Source organism: Poromitra crassiceps, assembly GCF_964638095.1.
Source record: "Poromitra crassiceps genome assembly, chromosome: 2".
Taxonomy (NCBI): Eukaryota; Metazoa; Chordata; class Actinopteri; order Beryciformes; family Melamphaidae; genus Poromitra; species Poromitra crassiceps.
This window is the reverse complement of record NC_139624.1, coordinates 96,226,630-96,250,191: the sequence shown is the minus strand read 5'-3', so window position 1 is coordinate 96,250,191 and position 23,562 is coordinate 96,226,630. Positions and strand designations below refer to the sequence as shown.

Here is a 23,562-nt window from a genome sequence, read left to right as displayed (position 1 = left end):
CCCACACTCCCCCCGGACCACGACCCGCTACAATTTGCATACCGCCCCAACAGGAGCACAGCGGATGCAGTAGCACACGTGTTCCACACCGCCCTGTCCCACCTGGAGGGGAAGGACACCTATGTAAGAATGCTGTTCGTGGACTATAGCTCAGCATTCAACACCATAGTACCCTCCAGGCTGGTACGCAAGCTCAAGGATCTGGGACTAAACACAGCAATGTGCGACTGGATCCTGGATTTCCTGACAGACCGCCGCCAGGTGGTGAGGGTGGGCAACCTCACCTCCTCACCACTGACCATCAGCATAGGAGCGCCCCAGGGGTGCGTCTCCAGCCCCTTCTGGTACGACCTCTACACCCACAACTGCGTGGCGACTCAAACTTCGAACACCATCGCGAAGTTTGCAGACGACACAGCGGTCGTGGGGCTGATCTCGGGGGGCGACGAGACGGCCTACAGAGAGGAGGTAGGGGCCCTGGAACAATGGTGCCAGGACAACCACCTCTCTCTGAACGTCTCCAAGACCAAGGAGATCATTGTAGACTACAGGAGGGGGGGGGGCACACACCCCCCAATCACCATCAACGGCACAGTGGTGGAAAGGGTGGACAGCTTCAAGTAACTTGGAGTCAACATCCACCAGGACCTGACTTGGGCCGGCCACACCGCCACTGTTGTCAAAAAGGCCCAACAGCGAATACACGGACTCAGGCGCCTGAAGAAATTTGGGCTAAGGCCAGAAATCCTTACGGACTTCTACAGAGGCACCATTGAAAGCCTGCTGACTGGCTGCTTCACCACCTGGTACGGGAACTGTACCACCATGGACCGCAGGGCGCTACGGAGAGTGAGACGCGCGGCCCAGCACGTAACAGGATGTGAGTTGCCAGATCTGCATGAACTGTATAAACAGCGGTGCCTCAGGAGGTCCCTGAAGATCATCAAAGACACAAACCATCCCCACAACAGCCTGTTCTCCCTGTTATCATCAGGAGAAGATACAGGGTCCCAAAAGCACGCACAAATCGCTTGAGGAACAGTTTCTTCCCGCAGGCCACGAGACTCCTTAACATACAAAAATAGTGCAGTAGCCGTACTGTACCGTACTGTAGCTGCTACCATTATGTATGTCTAATGTTTAATTGTATGTCTAATAAGGAATATGCTATTTGCACCCGTATGTCAAATACGCCGAATTTAAAACGCCGAGTTTAATTGTATGTTTAATAAGGAATATGCTATTTGCACCTATATGTCAAATACGCCGAATTTAAAATGTCTAAGCACGGCTAAAGTATGCACATGACATGTGCACCTATGTGCAGTGAATATGCCACTGTCTCTGACTTGTCTTATCACTATACTGCCTTATTGCTTGTTGTGTCTATTGTTGTTTTTGCACTCATATGCCCTGTTACATTTGTACTATGTTGTAAACGGAGTCCTCAGCACAAGAATTTCACACGTGATACTTGTACCATGGAGTGACAATAAAAATCTTGAATCTTGAATCTTGAATCTTGAACATGAAAAAATAAATGGTTATATAGCCACGCCCACTTCAAATGCCTCCATGATGCTCTTTGTTAGACGGCAGCTGCAACTAGCGGCTAATTAGTACGTAGTAGTAGGTAAATTAAGTACAGTATGAAACAGCTGGTGGAGTAGTAAGAGGTAAGTTAAAGGGACACTGCACCAAAAAACAATGCTGATTTATTTTGCACGTAATCTCGCACATATCTGAGAAATGTAAACACTTTTGCAGACATTAATTTAGTTTGACAGTTATTGAGAGATGATTTGAGTTAAGTTGTGCACCAGTGATGTCATTCATCCACTTAATGACATCACTCATCCACAAGTTAACTCATATTAACTCTCAATAACTGTCAAACTAAATGAATGTCTGTAAAAGAGATATGTGTGAGATTATGTGCAAAATAACTCAGCATTGAAAATCGGCGGAGTGTTCCTTTAAGTACAGTATGAAACAGCTGGTGGAGTAGTAGGTAAGTTAAGTACAGTTTGAAACAGCTGCTGACATCATCACCGATGACATCACTGATGACATAATTCACTGTTGACATCATCACCAATGACATCACAATTGCTCTGTGTCATCGGTCTGACATCATCGGCGACCTGGTCACTTTCTTTCGTGGGGACATAGGACTGTATGACATCATCTGCGACCTGGCCACCTTCTTTCGGTGACCTGGCCACTTCTTTCGTTCTTTCTTTCTTTCTTTCTTTCTTTCTTTCTTTCTTTCTTTCTTTCTTTCTTTCTTTCTTTCTTTCTTTGTCAATGATGACATTATCACAGATGACATCATCGTTGATGACATCACAATTGCTCGAGTATGACTGTATGACATCATCAGTGATTTATGACCTCATCACTGTCTGTGACATAATTAGTGATTCGTGAAATCATCTGTGATATATGACAGAGCCGTCTAGAACTCTATGACATCATTGGTGATTTATGACAACACAGCTATCTGTGAGCATTTGTCGCATAGACGACCATCGGCTCATAAAGAAAGCAACCTTTAGTTTAGCATGACTGGAGGAGCGAGAAGGTGCTGAAATAGACACCAACCGTTTCAGAATCACAGTCACTGTTATTGCCACAATATGCAAGCATTACATAGGAGGAATTTGTCTCAGAGGCGATTCTTGGTGCGAAAGGGCAGAAAACAGAAGCAACACGATCACAAAAAGGGACCCTCCAAGCAGGGGCACAGTCACCGTCACCAAACTCATTGGCAACATGGAGAGAAGCGCCCTCTTGCTGCCACACACAACAGAAATCCTCGTGTACCCAGCAGAACCACTGCTACCAAGCAATCAGCATCAGCATCCACCAGCAGCTCTGCATCCCTGACTGCCACTGTGTCCAACGCAGACACCCTCCAACGCTCAAACAGACTCATCTTCACCGTGTCCAACGCAGACACCCTCCAACGCTCAAACAGACTCATCTTCACCGTGTCCAACGCAGACACCCTCCAACGCTCAAACAGACACATCGCAAAATCAACCACCAGCACCACCACCACCACTGCCACTCTCCCTAGTGGTTCAAAATCAGGCGGAAACCCCACTAAGTGCTTCGCTATCGACTGTGAGATGGTGGGCACCGGGCCCAAAGGTCGCGTCAGTCAGCTGGCACGCTGCAGTATAGTGACGTATGATGGAGACGTGGTGTACGACAAGTTCATCAAGCCCTCTGCGCCTGTCACCGACTACCGCACGCGCTGGAGCGGCATCCGCAGGTGCCACCTGGAGACTGCGACACCGTTCACTGAGGCCAGGCAGGAGATACTGAGGCTGCTGCTGGGGAAGGTGCTGATTGGCCACGCCATCCACAACGACTTCAAGGTCCTGGACTACTCGCACCCGCCCGCCCTCACGCGAGACACCTCCCACAGCCCGCTGCTCAACCGCAAGGCTGGCTTCCCGCAGACAGAGTGTGCCTCGCTCAAGAGACTCACCAAGGCCATATTCAACCAGGACATCCAGACTGGGAAGAAGGGCCACTCTTCTGTGGAGGACGCCAAAGCCACCATGCAGCTGTACAGAGTGGTGGAGGCGGAGTGGGAGAGACATCATCACCGATGACATCACAATTTGCTCAAGTGACAAGAAAACTACTGCATAATCAAAGTAATTATTATAGGGAAAGTGAGGTTTGCGTTACTTTAAAAAGAAGTCTGCTTTGATTCTCTTATGAAGAAGGCACACATATTTTAGTGTGGATTTTCCCCACGGTGGAGTGGATGATGTCACAATGGAGTGGATGATGTCACAATGGAGTGGATGATATCACACAAATTCGCATCTGCTCTCCTGTATTTTTGAGCGGTGCAGCCACTTCTATAACTGATGTTTGTGTGTCCTTCCATTCCTTCAGTTTGAGGTTGCTGTGAAGTACAAGTTCCAGGCTGTAGGTGCAGAATACATAAAAGCCTGTTTGCCAACATCAGTCCTGACTATGGGGGACAGTTAGCTGGTAATAAATAGTCATTTGAACGTAAACAATAATTACTGTGGGATCTAGAAATATAACCATAGAGGTATGAATGAATTTGGATGGACTTATAGATAAATGTATACCAATGAGATAAGTCTACATGCCACTCAATCCTGGCGTATAGGGTGCAGTGGTGAGTGAGGGCTTAACATCATGTACCAAACCTCAGAGCACCATGATACACATGAGTGCACACAATGCACAGAGGCATGCATCTAATACATCACCATAGTGGAGTACAGGCATCTAATACATCACCATAGTGGAGTACAGGCATCTAATACAGGCATCTAATACATCACCATGGTAATGGTATATATACATAATATGTGATGTAGTTTATGTATATTCTACACATCTGTAATGATATGTAGGTATTTCTGATGTATGCAATACCTTGAAAGGTACAGTATGTATGTATGTAATATCCAAAACTGTACCGTTTGTACAGAATGTATTTTTTACACAGAATGTAAATTTTGTATGTGATTGAAACTATGCAAATTGTTTGATGTCTTGAAACTATGCAAGTTGTTTGACCCCAGCAGGAAGAATAGCTGCAGCTCTGCTGTAGCTAATGGGGATCTTAAATAAAGACAAAGACCATAGTGGAGTACAGGCAGGGATTTGGGCCCCATGAAAGGATACCATAGCGGGCCCACCGATGCCGCCGTCCAAGTTCAAGTTCAAGTTCAAGTAGTTTATTAATGTCCCAAAGGGCAAATTGGATTACAGCAAGGCGTAGAGGCTTGAAACATAAAAACATAAAGTGCAAACCATACATACAATGTCATAAATAATCAGGATGTAACAACATTTAGACATACGATGGGCCAATATAAAAGAGCATACGTCTGGTGCGGCTGATAAATAAAATAAAACAACACTAATAACTTAAGAAGGGGATGAGCCAGCGGCTGATACGGCCGATAAGACAGTATAAAAACAAATTAAAAAAACAAGTTAAAAACAAATTAAAAAACAAATTAAAAAACATAAGAGCTAAGAACATAAAAGAGCCGACTGCTGGTATAGCAGATTGATGAAACGTTAATTCCTCAGTCATCTTTTCCTTCCTCCAGCAGCATTCACTGCACGGATGGAGGAGGGGACAAAGGAATACTTATACCTGTTTTTGGTGGTCCGTGGGACACACAAGCGAAGGCCGGATGGCAGTAGCCTATAATCTGAACTGAGCGGGTGGGCACTGTCTGAGCGGATGGACAGAGCTTTTTTGACATCTGTCTGTTATAGCTAAGGTCAAGGCTCTCCAGTTGGATGCCGGCTACTTTAGAAGCTGTTTTCACAATTCTCCAGAGGGAGTTTTTATCCTTGATACAGAGGTTACCGTACCAACAGATAAAGGAAAAGCAGATCACAGATTCAATATAAGCACTATAAAACAGTTTCATCAGGCTCTTGTCTACTTGGAACTTGGCTAGTTTCCTCAAGCAGTAAAGGCGTTGCTGGCCCTTCTTGCACAGCATGTCGGTGTTTAAGTCAAATTTCAGTTTGTCATCAATAATCGTGCCCAGGTATTTGTAGTTGGTTACAATGTCCACTGACTGACCATGGACGACACTATTCTGGGTAGTACGGGGGGGACGTCTGAAATCGATACAGATCTCTTTCGTTTTCGAGATGTTAAGTTCTAGGAAGGCGTCGTTGCACCAGGACAGAAAGTCATCCGTAACCTGACCGTGGCCAACCTCATCATCGCCATAGGGTGGCGAAGGGAAATGTTGGCCATTTGAACCCTGATTTGGAGGAATATCTCATTTTAAATTAATATTCAGATTAGACTATTGTAATGTCATTATTTGCCCTTTCTGACTCACCTCCATATCATCTATACCAGCTCTCCTTGTCCTGTTGAATCATCATGCTCTCTGTCTCTGTCTCTCTCTCTCTCTCTCTGTCTCTCTCTCTCTCTGTCTCTCTCTCTCTCTCTCTCTCTCTCCCTCTTTGCTCTGAATAACCCAGAGTGAACAAAGAAGTACTCTCAGTAAACTAATGACTTAGAAATAATATTGATACACATATGGAGTCCAACAGGAGTCTGTTATTATAGACTGTTGTAGGCCAGGGACAACTGATTTAGTATGAATGGCTTGCAAAAAAATAATAATCCCTGCATTGATTAAATATTGGCTAGAAGAGGAGAGACATGTAAACACTCAGAAATTGTGAATGTGAATGTATCTGCCATTCTATCTAGAGCTTTGATTTGAAGCATTCAAGCTGCTAAGGTCCAACTGTGGTTGTGATACTGGGACAGTTGACCCAAAATAATGTTGCGTGTTAAATATATATGTGCTGAGCTAGTTCTTGTTTTTGTTCAGTTTTGTTTTTTATGTCATCTTATTCTGTTCTGTTGTTGTTCTGTTTTGTCCTACTAGGCATCGAGCGCGAGCCCGATCGCACGTAAAACAGTATATGGCCGGCACAAAAATTGAAACAAAGAACAGAGATTGCCCATATTGCCAAATTTATATAATAATAGATAGATGTGTTTGCAATAAGTTGCTATGTACAGTATTTCATCAATTGGTGGGGACCCCATGAAACCCCTTCAAGGACCCCTGGTGGTCCCCGGACCCCATGTTGAGAACCACTGATGTAGGCCTAATGGGATGAGGATGATGGTGCGAAGAAGAAGAAGAAGAAGAAGAAGAAGAAGAAGAAGAAGAAGAAGAAGAAGAAGAAGAAGAAGAAGAAGAAGCTGATGATGATGTGAGGATGATGCCATGGAGGTCGATGATCCCTCTCCACTTGCTTTCCCCTTCTCTCTCTCTCTCTCTCTCTCTCTCTCTCTCTCTCTCTCTCTCTCTCTCTCTCTCTCTCTCTCTCTCTCTCTCTCTCTCTCTCTCTCTCTCTCCCCTGCCCCTCCCACGAGCAGCGTTGCCTCGGCGACTACCGGTTTACGTGATGACGTAGGATGTATATGAGCGCAGGCGGCGGGATCTCTCTCCCTTTTACCGCCATCGGAGCGGCTAGTCTTTCTCCCCGGGAAGGACCGCTTCACTGCGCAGCCAGCACCCACACCGCCTGTCCTCACCGAGACCAGACAGCTCCGGTAAGAGCCCACGGGCACACTGTGGAAACAAAGCGCTTCTCCGGCGTTACCGAGCCCGCCTCCACGTCGTTTGGGGCCGGGGACAGGCGGAGCAGACACGGATTGACGGTGTTTGAGATCGGGAGAAGAGCAGCTAATGATGCTAGGCGAGTCAGACAGCAGCAGGCAACAGCAGCAGCCATTGAGCCTGGCCCCACCATGATGTGTGTTCACGTTACACGCGATTAAAAAGACAACAAAACGAGCCTCGTCGTTTGAGCGCTTTGCTAGACGTTGATGTGAGCAAGGCGAAAGACAATCCTCGTTATTTTCCTGGGTTTTCGGCGCTTGTCGACACGTGTCTTGTAACGTTATCCCGTGTTTGTGGACTTGACCTTATTTTTGGGGGGATGACTCGGGGTGGGAAACCTCTGGATTTAGGGATACAACACACATCAGGTAAGCTAACGTTAGCCGAGATAGTGGCAAGGTCATGTAAATTGGTTTACATAGTTGGCAAAAATGCTGACATCGCTGTGTCAAAGCCTAGCACCACTTCGCTAACTAACTGGCACCCATGTCGCGGCTGTGTTCCTCCCATTTGACATGCAGCTTCACTTGCCCCAAGTGCGTATCAAGCTAGCAAGGAGCTAGCGCTAACTAGCATCGCAATGACAAGAATACCTGGGCAGGCCATCTAGGTTAGCTCGCCAGGAGGACTGGTGGTTGTGGAGGATTCTAGTGCGCATAGCCTGTATAGGCTGCCTAACGTTAGGGAGAAGCGGCTACAGGTTGGGCGGCTAGCTAGCTTAAAAGGGTGCGTTCAAAGTCAGCACATCCAGCCGTCCTTTTGTCAGTCAGTGATGCTTTGCCAGACTTGTGCATGCAACACGTGGTCGCTGCCTGGGCATGCTCACCACCAGGGACAAGCGGGTCCCACAGAGGGACATGTCTGTCTCCAGGAGGACGTGTGTTGATGCAAAGATCAGCTGAAGCCTGATTTTGTCGGTTGGATATTTGTTTGGCGTGGCTTTGTCACAGCGGCGAAGGAATTGTATATATTTAAAGGAACACTGCGCCGATTTCAACCATCTTTGTATCATTACAAAATCAGAATGTCAGAAAAGTAAACCGTTTTGCAGGCATTCATTTAGTTTGACAGTTACTGAGAGTTGATTTGAGTTAAGTTGTGGACCAGTGATGTCATTTATTTGTGCATGAATGACATCACTGGTCCACAACTTAACTCAGAAATAACTGTCAAACTAAACGAATGCCTTCAAAACGGCTTAGTTTTCTGATATACTACTGATTTTGTAACGATTATAAAGCTGGTTGAACATCGGCAGTGTTCTTTAAGTAGCTTTACAGGGTGGATGGACCATGATGTGCAGGGAGTTGCATGTCTGAGATTGTTTTGCTTGTCAAAATATGACATCAGATATGTCAAATACGAGTCATAACTTGGTGAAACATTTCAGTGTGGCCATCCCTCCACCTTCAACACATGGTAGTTGTGGTGCAGGAGATGGGTTTCCAGTGTTGAGACAGTGATGAAAAGAGGCAGTGTACAGAGATATACGACCTGTGACTTCCAAGGTATTTCAGGAACTTCTGCAGTGGCACTTGGCTGGCTCTGCTCTCTCACATTAACCCTTCAGACAGACATCACAGGGGGAAATGCAATGACTTGGTTTTCCACAAGTCACGCGTTTAAAATGGCAGCTTCACGTTTATATCCTACTTGTGTCTATTCTATTTCTGTCCATGGGAAAAGCATTGACCCTGACTTTAAATGTTCTGTTACCAAGTCTTATGTGACAGGCTGACAGCAGTCTATTTTAAAGCTTTCTATAGTAGTACTGTGCCATCAATAATTTGGCGGGTGTGGGTGAAGTCTTCTTGCTTCAGATATTGTAGTGTATGTGTGTTCCAAATTGTAGTAATGTCTAATGCATAACGCTATGTGCGTTTGACTTTATATATATATTTTTAAATCCTTGTTTATTAATTGGGTCATTTTCGTATTGCAAAATGTAGGCCTTTAACAGTACTGTCACTTGGTGGGTTATATAAGTGACTTAGTGCATTATTGAGGTGAGAAATGTATGCAACATGACACAAGCTAAAAGCAGAATCAAAACGTAGAGTCAGAATATCATGGCATGGCTTGTGTCATCATGATCCTCTTGGAAAGGAAGAAACGCCCGCTCTGTCGTTTTTTTTTTTTTTGTTACTTGGTTGGTTATGTTGTGACTTTGTTCTGAGCGGAGTGGATTTGTCACATAGATCCTTCTGTTGAATGATCCTGCTTTATTATATAGCCCAGTGTGTGTATGTCGTGATGGAGACAATACGACTGCTTTGCTAAAATACATTAGATTAATAAAGACCCCATCCCATTCAGATTAGCCACCTCTGTTTTAGTCAGTCTCATCTGTGGTCTGATGTCTGATCATCTCTCACAGTTCAGTGCTTCTCAGTCCTGGGCCTGAGTACCAGGCAGAACCCTGTTGGTTTAGCGCTCCACCCATCCAATCAGGGGCTAGTTTAAACCTGGGATGCCAGATGAATGCAAATAAGCAGGTACCTAAAGGCCTAAACATGGTCGTCCGTCCGCCTCGAATTGGGGCCGTCTCTCCGTCTGGCGGCGCCAGCGAGCCCCACATGCTCGGACGCCACTACGCCCCCCCCCGCGGAAGCTCCGTGTGAAAATGGCGGAGATTGTGTGCCAGGCAGTCTGAATGAAATTGAATGTAACGTTCCCAATTCTATGTATTAAATTCTAAAAAACGACCCTCAACATTTGGGAAGGCTAAGCCACACAACTAGTTGTTATAATCTAACATCATGCTTTGAAAGGCGACTTTACGACGAAGAGCCAGGGCAACGGCCAATCACAACTCTCCTGCAGCTGTCGTCACGCACGTATCGTCGCCGTGAAGTCACATTTTGGAGCAGCCCCCGTCAGCCGACGGCGGCCCCTCCCCGTAGGACGGCGCTCCACCCGCCGTCACACGGGGAGGGCGGGGCGAGGCTCTGACGGACGACCATGTTTAGGCCTTAAGGACAGACAGGCAGCAGGGCTCTGGTGCTTGAGGATGAAGACCTCACTGCCTAGTCGCTTCCAGCAGAATGATCAGGAGATTTGCAGAAGGTGAATTCACTTTCCAGCCAGGCCAATGATGTATTCAAACTAGGGCTGGTGCGGATCAGAAAACCCACGGTTCGGATCGCGTGACGGATTTGGAGCCACGGATCATGGATTTTTCGGATTAAAAGAATAAAAAAATCTCTGATTTTTTTTCTCTCAAAATTAGATTTCCGATTAGATTTTTTAATACTATTATACTTCTGTTGCCCTGCACAGCTCAAAAAATATTTTTTTCTCATAAGTGACACAATTTATGCTTTTACTCTGAAGGCAGAACAACCCAACTTCCTGTTTTAACGTGGCCCTGCTATGCCTAACTTCCTGGCTGTTGCTTGCTAACCTGCAATCACTTGACACGGGTACAGACAGGGTGAGTCTGGAAACACAACGTTGCAGCTACTTAACTTAAGCTACTCGGTGGCCCCACGTGTTTTGTTATGTGTCCTAAAGGCAACATTTCACCGTCCGGTGATAACGTGTTCGTGAAAAGTGTGTGTGTTGTGGCTCTCGTTATCTTGTGCAGCGCGCAACACGCTGCTCGCATTCCTGTGCTTTTTCAGAGGTGTTGAAATAAGTTTGTTGTGATGCTGTCTTTAGTAGCCACAGCCTTCAGAGACTTTACAGCGGGAAGAAGGGATGAGGAAGCTCACGCGTACATGAGAGAGAGAGCCGCCGTACCATGATTACCATAGTTCAAGTGAAAGCCATCATATTTGACAGGGAAGCCAAAATGCTCCAATACAGCTGATTTAAATCATGCGGGAGGCTTTTCCAATTCAGCTGCTTGTCGGCTCGTACTTGATGATGCCTGTCTGTGTCTGGCTGCGCTGCAGGTGTTCTCATACACTTAGCGTTAAACGTTAAATGCAACGAAAAAGGGGGGGGGGGGGATCCACGGACGTTCCGAACTGTGGGGGCTGATCCGTACGGATCACGGATTATCCGTGATCCGTGCCAGCCCTAATTCAAACTAATTGAAGAGCTGCACAATTTTGTATATTAGGAGTTTAGATCCTAAAACATGAATCATGTTCAACATGAGATGAGATACACATTCCACACACGCACACACAAAAAAAACTTTCTATAAATGTAAGATCTAGAAAAAGGATGACATTTGAGAGAGAGTGAATAATGAAATATCGGAGTCGTCTTTGAGATGAAGCCACTTGTACCTGCTGTCAAACCATTCAAAAAGTCACATAATCAAGTTAAAAGCGCTTATTTGTTCCTATTCATATTGGGGCTCTTTGCTACATTGAATTTATACAATACTTAGTTTTTATGTAGTGACATTTTAAATTCTTATTGATATGAATCTATCTGAAGTGCATCGGCCCACTTCTCTTTTCCTGCAAGCCCCCCCCCCCCCCTCATGCCTGACCTATTCTAAAGGGCTAAAAGGGCAGATTGTTGCTGTCAATCTGCTGACCTGTAGAGGCTTTGTCCTCACTGCTGCTCTGGGAACTGGCCATGTGATGTGAGTGATATGGAAGAGGTGTGTGTTCAATGATCAACAGCAACATGTCTGCTGTATGAGATCAACTCTGTGCTAGGCTAGCCAGCTAACACACTCTGTGCTAGGCTAGCCAGCTAACACACTCTGTGCTAGGCTGGCCAGCTAACACACTCTGTGCTAGGCTAGCCAGCTAACACACTCTGTGCTAGGCTAGCCAGCTAATACACTCTGTGCTAGGCTAGCCAGCTAACAGATGTGTTTACTGCTTACTGGGTTGGTTTGGTTTGGGGGCGGGAACAACTGCAGCCAAAACACTCAGCATTATGAGGCAGCTTAGCACTATTAGGGATAAAACGATGATTCCCAGTATTTGGCGAGGTACTATGATCATGATTATGATCATGATCATGGTTATGATCATGGTTATGATCATTAATCACGTTACTAGTTATTTTATGATCATGATTTAGGGTCGAGCGAGTAAACATATACGCTACATTCAGGATGTATGGACTAGATCTATTGCCAGTGGAAACTCCCTTGTCTGTATTTTTTTGTCTTCCTGATAGAAACTTAATCTATTTTCATTTTTAAAATGTAGCCTAATGCAAAACACTCACACTGGGACAGTCAGAAATTATGATTTTTTAAGCTGATTTAGAGCCCAATCCTAATTTCTGGCATGAAGGATTTGAGCAAACCTCTTGTGTCACCATGCCCTTAAATTCGGCGTAGGATTGTGGGTATCGCCCATAATGTAATCAATTCCCACAAATCTGGCATTTAATAATGTGGGACAAATCGCACAACACATTTACAATGATGTCTAATAATATTTAAACGTCCAAGGTGGAGCTGCGATGGCAGTGCAGCCGTACTGCCCACACACTACATCAAGTAACGTTAGGTCAGCAGCAGCAGTTGCAAGCACGTTTTTTAAATTAATGACTCAATGATTACCTCTGCGAGATGAACCTGAAGTTGTTATGAACTTTCTACGTCGTCATCACTCAAAGACCAGCGTGGAGATACATATGTGAGACTTAACGTTAGATGATTTATGGTTATATGACTTATGGTAGGGCTTTTTGATACGTTATGATTTATGGTAGGGCTTTTTGATACGTGTCACTCCACAGAAAATGTAAAGAACTGCGTGACCTTCATAACGAAGGTAGCTTAATTTAACTCAAGTCAAGTAACATTAAACATCCATGAGGCAGATTGCAGGATAATCTCCTCGTCTGACGAGACGAAAAGGAGTGTTTTGCAAGGGTATTAGGGGAGACCAGGGGCAATAGTAACTTTTTTTTTTTTTTAATCTTCCCCTCTTAACTATTTGATGACATCAAATACAGCAATTACCATCACAAGAAACATAGCTGACAAGCTTTTTTTTAACCGTTATCTCTACGGTAACACCGGTGTTGTTCAGTAACCAAAGTATTGTAGGTATAGAGGTAACAGTAAAGTATTGTAGGTATAGAGGTAACAGTGAAACTATCATCAAAATAGCCATTCTTCTACATTCTCTAATTGTTGTTAGGACCCTCTAAAGCAGTGATTCCCAACCAGGGGTACGTGTACCCCTAGGGGTACTTGAGCAGCTTGCAGGGGGTACTTAGAAAGATTTGGGATTACAATTTATTTCCAAAATGATGAAAAACATAAACCCATTGTTAAAATGGCACGTGCACGCCACAACTAGTTCCCCCCCAACAGGTGTCAACTGTTAACTGATAATTGTCTAAAAAACATCCTGTTGCTGTTGCTCCAGATTCAGGTTTAGGGGAGTCTGGTGACAAAAGGAAAAAGGCCATGCCCCACACACTGGCAGTTCAGTCATAATCTTTATTTTTTATTATTTTTTTCATTCCGTTTTCGTTTTCCGTTTTAAACGTTAAAACAGAAAACCGGAAAAACGTTTTTAGCATATTCTTTTTTCCTAAATTCATGGCGGGCCACTTAAAAACGGGCAGCGGGCCGCAGTTGGCCCATGGGCCGTAGTTTGGCCACCCCTGATCTAAAGCCTTTCAAAGACACCTCCATGGTCATCCGGAACCCACCCCCCCCCCCAAAGTCTAACAACAACCCCCCCATCCCCCCCGATAAGACGTTCGTTAAAACCGAAAGTACAAAGCCGGCCGAATTTGGCTGCCTAACATTAGTAGCTACTAGCTTAGCTACGTTAGCTTGTGCTTGTGACTAGTACCGTGCCGGCCAGTTGCCGTGGACACTTTGTTCTCTAGTGATTGGTTAGGGAACACCGAAGCCCCGGCCCCTCATAGAAATGCTCTGAAGTGACTGCAATCTCAGACCAGAAGGGGAAATGAGTTTATGAGTTGACGATGAAGTCTGAATATCAGGCTACAACCGCACACAAAATATCCCCGCTATCTTTGCGCCTGCTCTCATCCGTTGCCAGTGTCCAAAACCCCGACCGCTTGAAACAAACTGTGCGCGCCAACGGCTCTCTGTTACGTGTGACCAGCAGAATTGTCCCCGGTCCATAAGCCTCCACCACAAGGCTCCAGGGTTTGAGTTACAGCCACCTTAGCCACTGCTGGTTGTGACACCGTGTCACTTCCAGGTCGTGATCTGTAGCCTCGCTGTCTTCTGTGTACCGATTGTCTGGGAGTCTCACCTGTCTGTCGCCCTGAAAATAACAGCCTGGTAATCCATCTCCCTCCAGGGATGGCTGTGTGTGTGTGTGTGTGTGTGGGGGGGGGGGGGGGTCTTGTGGGAAGGTGGTGTGAATCACAGTGAAGTTTGATCCTTACTGGAGTCTAAGTAAAGGGGCTTTGTTTTATATAAAAACAACAACACTGAACTCATGAAGTGCTCTCCCTCCCCACCACCTACCCTTCCTGAACTCCCCCCCCCCCCACTATTCTAAAGCATGGCATCCATTCTATTTTAAAGCATGGCACCCATTCTCTTTCTTTCCCCCTTCCCCTGCTCCTTCCCCACCTATCCTTCTCTGTTCTCTACTCCCCCACATTTCCCATTTTCTCCCCACCTCCTCCCTCTCCCTGCACTCTCCTCCCCCACACCCCCCCTGTCCTGCTCTCTCCTCTTTCCCCCTTCCCCACCTCCTATACTCCCCAACATTTCCCATTCCCTCCCCACCTCCTCCCTCTCCCTACACTCTCCCCCCCCCACACCCCCTCCCCCCCTCCTGCTCTCTCCTCTTTCCCCCTTCCCCTGCTCCTTCCCCACCTCCTATACTCCCCAACATTTCCCATTCCCTCCCCACCTCATCACTTTCCTGCTCTCTCCTCTCTCACATTCCCCCTGCTCTCCCTCCCTTCTCCTGCTCTCTCCTCCACTCTATCCTATATTTCTATATTTTCTATATTTCTCTATCAATTGTTCAATGTGTTATCATTACTACAGTAATTTGCTACTGTTGTGTCAGCTAGAATTAGCTAGACATATTTTCTGTGAAGCCCTCTGGGACATGGTTGTGAATTAGTGCTGTACAAATAAACTTGACTTGACTTTCAAAGCATGTGATCAACCCAGTGTTTCCCAAACTATGGGTCGCGAGCCAATTTGGGTTGATTTCTGAGTGGTTTTAGGTCTGCCCTGGTGTCTGTCACCTTTTTCACTACCAATGATTTTGCATCCCTGCACTTAATTAATGTAAATTAAATCATTTCAATTACTTTCCTCGCCCCACACTAATGAAAAACATGTATTTGCCAGTGATTATCTTAACTGCATATTACTCCAGTTTAAACAATCTGTCCTTTTGAATTGGAGGTTCAGATAGAAAATAATCAGATTAATCAAGAAGAAAATAATCGTTTTGGGGCAGCCCTAGTTGTCTGATATAGCAGTGTTTCCCCTACTATTCTACAGGCCAGGCCAACAGCACCCCCACAAGGCCAGAAAGAAATTGCAAAAAGATTTTTTTTTCTTTTTTTCCCTGCTCTCCCCAAAATTTCAATAAACCTTTATGGCAGATTAGTACAATACAACAATACTGGTGTTTACATTGGACAGTAATAGAAGATGCCAAATCATTCAAAACAATAAGCATTTTGCTTTTAGGAGCATTGTGCCAGCGTGCGGCGCTGTTCCAAAACGTGTCAACGTGTGTCGTTGCCTGGGAAACGCACATCCCATAATACAACTGTTCGCATCGCATCCCACTAGTGCTGCACGATTTGGGGAAAAGGTGCGATTAGCGATTAGGGTGGACAATATTGCGATTGCGATATAATAAACAAGAGTTTTTTTTTTACCTTTATTTATACAGGGGGAGTCTCACTGAGAGCAATGCTCTCTTTTTCAGGAGTGCCCTGTTCACATTCACACACACATTCATACCTGGAAGCTGACCAGTACAACCACAGTCTGATCTGCTGGCCACTGATCAGCTCCACTGGAGCAGTTGGGGTTAAGGCCTTGCTCAAGGGCACCTCAGTGGTGGTAATGAGGGAGGGGCAAGCGCTGCCTTTTCACTTTCCCCACCCAGATTTATCCTGCCGGTCCCGGGGATTGAAGCTCGCTTCTCTAACCGTTGGGCCACCACTGCCACTAGGTATCTAGGGATGTGCCGGCATGAGTTTTTGACGGTATGATAACCTTGGACAAAAATACCACGGTTTCACATATCACAGACTAAAATACATGAAATATGTTACAATTTAAAATATATTAAAACTAAAAAAATAAAACAATTTGAAATTAAATTATCTTTACAAAAAAATAAAACATTTTGAGACATTTGCCTGTCCCAAACATGTAAAAAAGAAACACCAGTCAAATAGAAACTGCACTGTGTTACAGCACATAGAAGATGGCTCAGCAAAGTTGCAAAGTTAGTTACATGTCTGTCCAGCAATACTAATGAATGATACACCCCATTTATTTATTTTGTAGCGACAGATGGCCTTAAACGCCACACTCACGTGACGCTTCTTGAGAGAGAGAGGTGAGAACGTGCATCTGCAGACTTTTAATGAGGGGACCATGAAGGCGTCATGTGACAGGCTAGTTAGCTAGCCTGGAGGTGATGCTGCCAGTGCTGGCAGCTGCGACAGTGTTTTGCTATCAACCTTGTTAATCTCGTTATATTCTTCATCACAGCGGGTCATCCCCACTGTGTACTTAATCGCGCACTAGTTCTGCATAAGCACCTGCAGCTCTCTCCTTATTTTACTGACGTTCTCACTGATCACACGGCTGTTTACATGCGTTTCTGAACGAACGGCTAGCTAGTTATTAGCATAGCTTGCTGTTAGCGATCATGGATGTTCTCTCTCGCCCTCTCTGTAGATAATATGTACCTTGCTGCACATAACATTACTTATTTGCGGGAGTGCATGGGAGAAGTCTCCCGCTAGTATTGATGCCCAGTGTGATGGCTGAGAAACGTGTGTTTGCTGCGTCGCGTGTAACGTTAGTTTAAAGGAGGCTCTCACACACAGTGTGTGTGTGACACACACACTCAAAAAGACGTGAAAAAAATAAAATAATCGCACACTTTTGCGGTTATGCAATCGCACGTGCTGACATCGCGATTGCGATTCGATTAATCGTGCAGCACTACATCCCACAATAGTATGATGATACTTGGGATGCCATTGCGAACATAAATGTGAACAGGTTAGCTACAAGTTTAGCGTCGCCAGTGAGGACCCCCACCGTTGCGGTCGGGGTGCGTTTCGAAATCCCTCCAGGCCTGAAAATCTTTCTAGAGAAAACACTGTATAGTCAATCAAGATGACCTATTTTGCAAGATATTGTGACAACCATCATTAATCACGATTGGTCCCGTCTGATTTAAGGAACATCCAGCAGCATCTGAGCTACAGCATACATACATACATACAGCATACATCCTAAGTGTTCCAGTATTGCTATATGCCAATATTCCACCATAGTATTGTGGAATGTAAAGTATGATTTTTTTTCTTTCTTACGTGTGATGTTGTTGGATGCAGGCTGTGTGTGAATCTGTGTTGACTGTCAGATCCTTTTGATGCATTTCTGACGCATGTCCTCTTGGATGGGGGAAGTGCACACACAGCTGTTATTCTTCGAGGAGTAGAATTACCTACTTTTAATGGCCATTTTGTTTCCAACAGAGTGATTAGGACGTTATGCAGAGTCACCGTTGCAGAATAAAAAATCATGTTGAGTATCCATTGCGATGTTAAAAGATGTTCTATTCACACATGCAGACAGTTTCTCTCTCAATTTCCACCCGGGAGCTTCCCAGTACAACCACAGCCTTGGAACCGTTTACCACCGACTAGCAATAGTAGGAACATTGGGGACAGCTGGGAGTTGAGTGCCTTGCTCAGGGGCAACTCGTCAGCTGGGTTGAGTGCCTTGCTCAGGGGCAACTAGTCAGCTGGGAGTTGAGTGCCTTGCTCAGGGGCAGTTGAGTGCCTTGCTCAGGTGGGAGTTGAGTGCCTTGCTCAGGTGGGAGTTGAGTGCCTTGCTCAGGGGCAACTCGTCAGCAGTCGTTGATGGATTTTCACCGCTGCTCTGCCATGATTTCATTTGACTCAGCCGCTATCCACTCACGAGCCTCTCCTTCACTAAGCTCCAGACTAACACCCTCCTTCACTAAGCTCCAGACTAACACCGCCCACAACCTTATTTACAAAATCATGTTGTTCATCTGTCCCCCTCTTGCAATGTTGAATCAGTCCTGTTCTAAGTGACTTTTCCTGTGACACTCACAGACTGGCTCAAATGTTATCCGCCAATTGGTGCGTTTTAACCTGCTCGCAAAACCAGTTGAGTTAGTGCAGCCGGGCTTAATGCCACATGTTGTCAGATAACATGTTAGTCACAGAAAACAACACAACATTACCTTTCCAATATGTCTCAGCAGCTGTGTGTGAAACATCCATTCACTCATTTTGTACTCTGTTAAAATACACATCCCATGCCTCTGGTGCTCCACACAGGTGACAACAAGCACACAGGTGACAAGCACACAGGTGACAACAAGCACACAGGTGACAACAAGCACCAGGAAGCCTGGTGGCAATCAGATGCTGGTCAAAACGAATGAGTTTGCAACCTGCCAGCACATCTAAACTAATAGTTTTCTCTCTTCTCTTTCTCTCTAGCAGCACTCTAGACTTGGCAAAGATGGCAGACATTGACAAGTAAGTACATCTTCTACAAATCAGTTGTTGAACACTGGTGAGAAAAGCCACTTGTTGCCCTCTGGTGGCCGTCTTGAGGTGAACATCCCTGTTTCTGCGTCATTACCTTGCTTGCCCACCTGGATCCCTCTCTGCCCAGATTACATTGAATTTATGAATGAATTTATTTATTTTTACCACCGCAAAATGGCATTGTCAATTAGACACGACTGACCAACGCTGTCATCATTTATATGATAAAGTATTGCAATACTTGGCATTTGTGCGATACAATATATTGCCACACAAAACATCACGATACTCTGCTGTATCGATTTCTCCCCCCACCCCTACTTTCCAGAGTCGTTTACAATGACTGAAGGTGCGTTCACACCGACCATTAAAGTTTTTCGCTGGTGTCGAGTTTACATACAAAGTCAATGCAAACGAGCGATTGAGCGTATATTCGCCTGGGAGAAAAATCGCTGGGCGGCAGAGACAGAGCGATAGGGAGAAAATTCGCTCGTCGCTCGAGATGAAATATCCCAACTCGCGCGAAAATATGCTGGCATCAGTCGCTCGCCGCTCAACGCTGATTGGCTGCCGTGTGAGAGCGAGTCAAGGATCACACTGGCTTGGAACAAACCGCTGGTTTATTGTGTGGCAACAAACCGCATTGACAGCTGATTGACAGGCTGACAGCTGACATGAAGTGAAGTCTGTCCTACTGGTATGGAGCTCGCATTAGGAGCACGCTGATAGGCTTTAGCTTGTAAACAATGACGGTGGCTCGTAGTGGACAAATATCATGACATTGTGTAACGTTATATCCCCCACATGTCCGTCATTTCGTGTGCCTGTTGATGAGCGATTTAAACAGAGCGATTCCAAAGGGTTGACTTGAGCGACAGAGCGAAAAATAAATATCTCGGTGTGAACACACCTTCAGCAAGGACACTGAGGGGACTGACCCACTGACAGCTGATTTCTCCTTCAACACTGTGCTTATGAGACCTTCTCTCTAAGCAGCAGATGGGACTTTTTCAATTTGACTCACAAATCAAATGCCGACATGGAACTTTGTAATGGAATAAAATAGTTTAGATCAAAGGTGTAGTCGCACCAGTGCAACATGAGCATGTTTATTATGCTCCTTGTATATGAAACAATTATCCATCTTTAAACATTTTTTTGCATATTATTTATTATATTATGAGTTTAGTTGATCAATCAGTTGATCCCCAAAGTTGGCAACATTGTGCCATTGTAGGTCACAGATAAAGTCTTTGTGAACCTGATTGCTACATCAGTGCACAGCTAGATGTTGTATTTAGGGCTGGCTGTATCGCCACTGATCTTGCCTTTCTATTCAATATCTATCCAATTACAACCCTGCTTATTCTGTGAGAATGAACGCTGTCAGCTGCACAGGCAGCCCTTTATAACACGGTGGATTACTAAGAAGGTTAATGTTTAACATTGACAATGACGGCAGGCCCACTGCAAATAATGTTTTGCGTACATCCACACTCATCCACTGAGAAGTCTGATCTCTGGATTTTAAGAAGCGATATCTGATTAGCAAATTAAAATGGCAACAAATTGGAAAATCAATATTTGACCTGGCTCTAATTGTATTGCCTTTCTCTTAGGATGCACGTCATGTTTTTTGTGAAGCGACAGGATTTGTGAATGATTACAAGTGTAGCTGGAGCAGCTGGGAATCAAGTGCCCTTGAACAGTCCTGATAGTATTAGTTGGAGTAATCCTCCTCTACTCTGTCAGACTGGGGATTCAAACCGACAACCTCCTGCTCTGTGCCTGAGTGACAGCGGGTTAATGAGTGACGGGCTCAGGGCGTGGGCATCCAGCTGTCTGCTTGGTGCTTGGTCACAGCGGCCTCTCCCTCCTCCAAGCTGTCATGGAATCGCTTGTTTACCGAGCCTGGGCTGTTTAGGATGCTGCCACGCCTGGGCTCAGGTTGCATCGGCCCAGTCACGCGCGTGTGCACACACACACACACACATTATCCAGACACCTCGCAGCATTCTGACGGATGGACCTTGACATTGCTGTGACGCTCCAGTGGGCGTGGCGCTCCAGTGGGCGTGGCGCTCCAGTGGGCGTGGCGCAGCGTGGGGGGATTGAGGCCCTCTGACACAGCTCGTTAGCACGCGTACTAGGGGTGTCAAAAATAATCGATTATAAGATGCATCGCGATGCGGACGTGCACGATTCTGCATCGATTCACAAATGTCAAATCGATTATAAAAAATAAATAATCAAATAAAATGTAATTGAAGTACATGCAGTTGTTTATTTTAATTATGGATCATAATACAATGCAATTCCAAATGCACTTTTATTTTAAAAGTAGCCACACAGTGAGAAAAAAGAAAGCGAGAAAAAATAAATCATGTATTGCGGAAAAAAGTGATGCATCGATTTAAGATCCATCGATCGAGATGCATCGATAATCGTAATCGAATCGTAGCCCTCTGAATCGTAATCGAATCGTGAGGCCAGTGAAGATTCACAGCCCTAAAGCGTACACACTAGGCTTGCATGATATGCTCACATCACATTATTTTGCGATTATACTGATAGATATTACGATAGTGGAACGTTAATTTTTGCATTTCATTCTCACTGAAACAAATAAAAATGTGATGTAATTTTCACTGGGGCCTGTACCAAACAAGCACATTCCCTTTACATACGTTTGGAGAATATGATTTGTCTGTGACCTTGATCAAATAATTGCAGGCTCCTGCGATTTGGATGTTGCACCTGGCCTTATTGCTATTTGTTTCATACAGACACACACACTGTTCTCCACTGCTTTTCCCTCTGTGGTGCAGACTGACAGGAGGAGAGGCTGTGCAGCCCTCATACAGACACACTGTTCTCCACTGCTTTTCCTCTGTGGTGCAGACTGACAGGAGGAGAGTCTGTGCATCCCTCATACAGACACACACACTGTTCTCCACTGCTTTTCCCTCTGTGGTGCAGACTGACAGGAGGAGGCTGTGCATCCCTCATACAGACACACACACTGTTCTCCACTGCTTTTCCCTCTGTGGTGCAGACTGACAGGAGAGGCTGTGCAGCCCTCATACAGACACACACTGTTCTCCACTGCTTTTCCCTCTGTGGTGCAGACTGACAGGAGGAGAGACTGTGCATCCCTCATACAGACACACACACTGTTCTCCACTGCTTTTCCCTCTGTGGTGCAGACTGACAGGAGGAGAGTCTGTGCATCCCTCATACAGACACACACACACACTGTTCTCCACTGCTTTTCCCTCTGTGGTGCAGACTGACAGGAGGAGAGTCTGTGCAGCCCTCATACACACACACACTGTTCTCCACTGCTTTTCCCTCTGTGGTGCAGACTGACAGGAGGAGAGTCTGTGCAGCCCTCATACAGACACACACTGTTCTCCACTGCTTTTCCCTCTGTGGTGCAGACTGACAGGAGGAGAGTCTGTGCAGCCCTCATACACACACACACTGTTCTCCACTGCTTTTCCCTCTGTGGTGCAGACTGACAGGAGGAGAGTCTGTGCAGCCCTCATACAGACACACACTGTTCTCCACTGCTTTTCCCTCTGTGGTGCAGACTGACAGGAGGAGAGGCTGTGCATCCCTCATACACACACACACTGTTCTCCACTGCTTTTCCCTCTGTGGTGCAGACTGACAGGAGGAGAGTCTGTGCAGCCCTCATACAGACACACACTGTTCTCCACTGCTTTTCCCTCTGTGGTGCAGACTGACAGGAGGAGAGGCTGTGCAGCCCTCATACAGACACACACACTGTTCTCCACTGCTTTTCCCTCTGTGGTGCAGACTGACAGGAGGAGAGTCTGTGCAGCCCTCATACACACACACTGTTCTCCACTGCTTTTCCCTCTGTGGTGCAGACTGACAGGAGGAGAGTCTGTGCAGCCCTCATACAGACACACACACTGTTCTCCACTGCTTTTCCCTCTGTGGTGCAGACTGACAGGAGAGGCTGTGCAGCCCTCATACACACACACTGTTCTCCACTGCTTTTCCCTCTGTGGTGCAGACTGACAGGAGGAGAGTCTGTGCATCCCTCATACAGACACACACACTGTTCTCCACTGCTTTTCCCTCTGTGGTGCAGACTGACAGGAGGAGAGTCTGTGCAGCCCTCATACAGACACACACTGTTCTCCACTGCTTTTCCCTCTGTGGTGCAGACTGACAGCAGGAGAGGCTGTGCAGCCTTCATACACACACACTGTTCTCCACTGCTTTTCCTCTGTGGTGCAGACTGACAGGATGAGAGTCTGTGCAGCCCTCATACAGACACACACACTGTTCTCCACTGCTTTTCCCTCTGTGGTGCAGACTGACAGGAGGAGAGGCTGTGCAGCCCTCATACACACACACTGTTCTCCACTGCTTTTCCCTCTGTGGTGCAGACTGACAGGAGGAGAGTCTGTGCATCCCTCATACAGACACACACTGTTCTCCACTGCTTTTCCCTCTGTGGTGCAGACTGACAGCAGGAGAGGCTGTGCAGCCTTCATACACACACACTGTTCTCCACTGCTTTTCCCTCTGTGGTGCAGACTGACAGGAGGAGAGTCTGTGCAGCCCTCATACACACACACTGTTCTCCACTGCTTTTCCCTCTGTGGTGCAGACTGACAGCAGGAGAGGCTGTGCAGCCTTCATACACACACACTGTTCTCCACTGCTTTTC

General features: G+C 45.9%; 1 protein-coding gene across 7 annotated transcripts in view; it reads left to right on the top strand.

Annotated features, from left to right (window-relative positions):
• The first annotated feature begins 7,022 nt into the window (after positions 1-7,022).
• nap1l1 (nucleosome assembly protein 1-like 1) overlaps positions 7,023-23,562 on the top strand; it is a 55,893-nt gene continuing 39,353 nt past the window's right edge. For 3 of the 7 annotated variants that reach the window (XM_083659462.1, XM_083659457.1, XM_083659463.1), the window contains exons 1-2: positions 7,023-7,114; positions 18,804-18,842. In XM_083659462.1, the coding sequence (XP_083515588.1) occupies positions 18,826-18,842 (17 nt within the window). In that variant the 5' untranslated portion in view covers positions 7,023-7,114; positions 18,804-18,825. Of the gene's footprint in view, positions 7,115-7,154; positions 7,261-7,437; positions 7,553-18,803; positions 18,843-23,562 lie in introns of those variants that run through there. The other 4 variants (XM_083659458.1, XM_083659459.1, XM_083659460.1 and 1 more) reach the window with 4 other exon arrangements.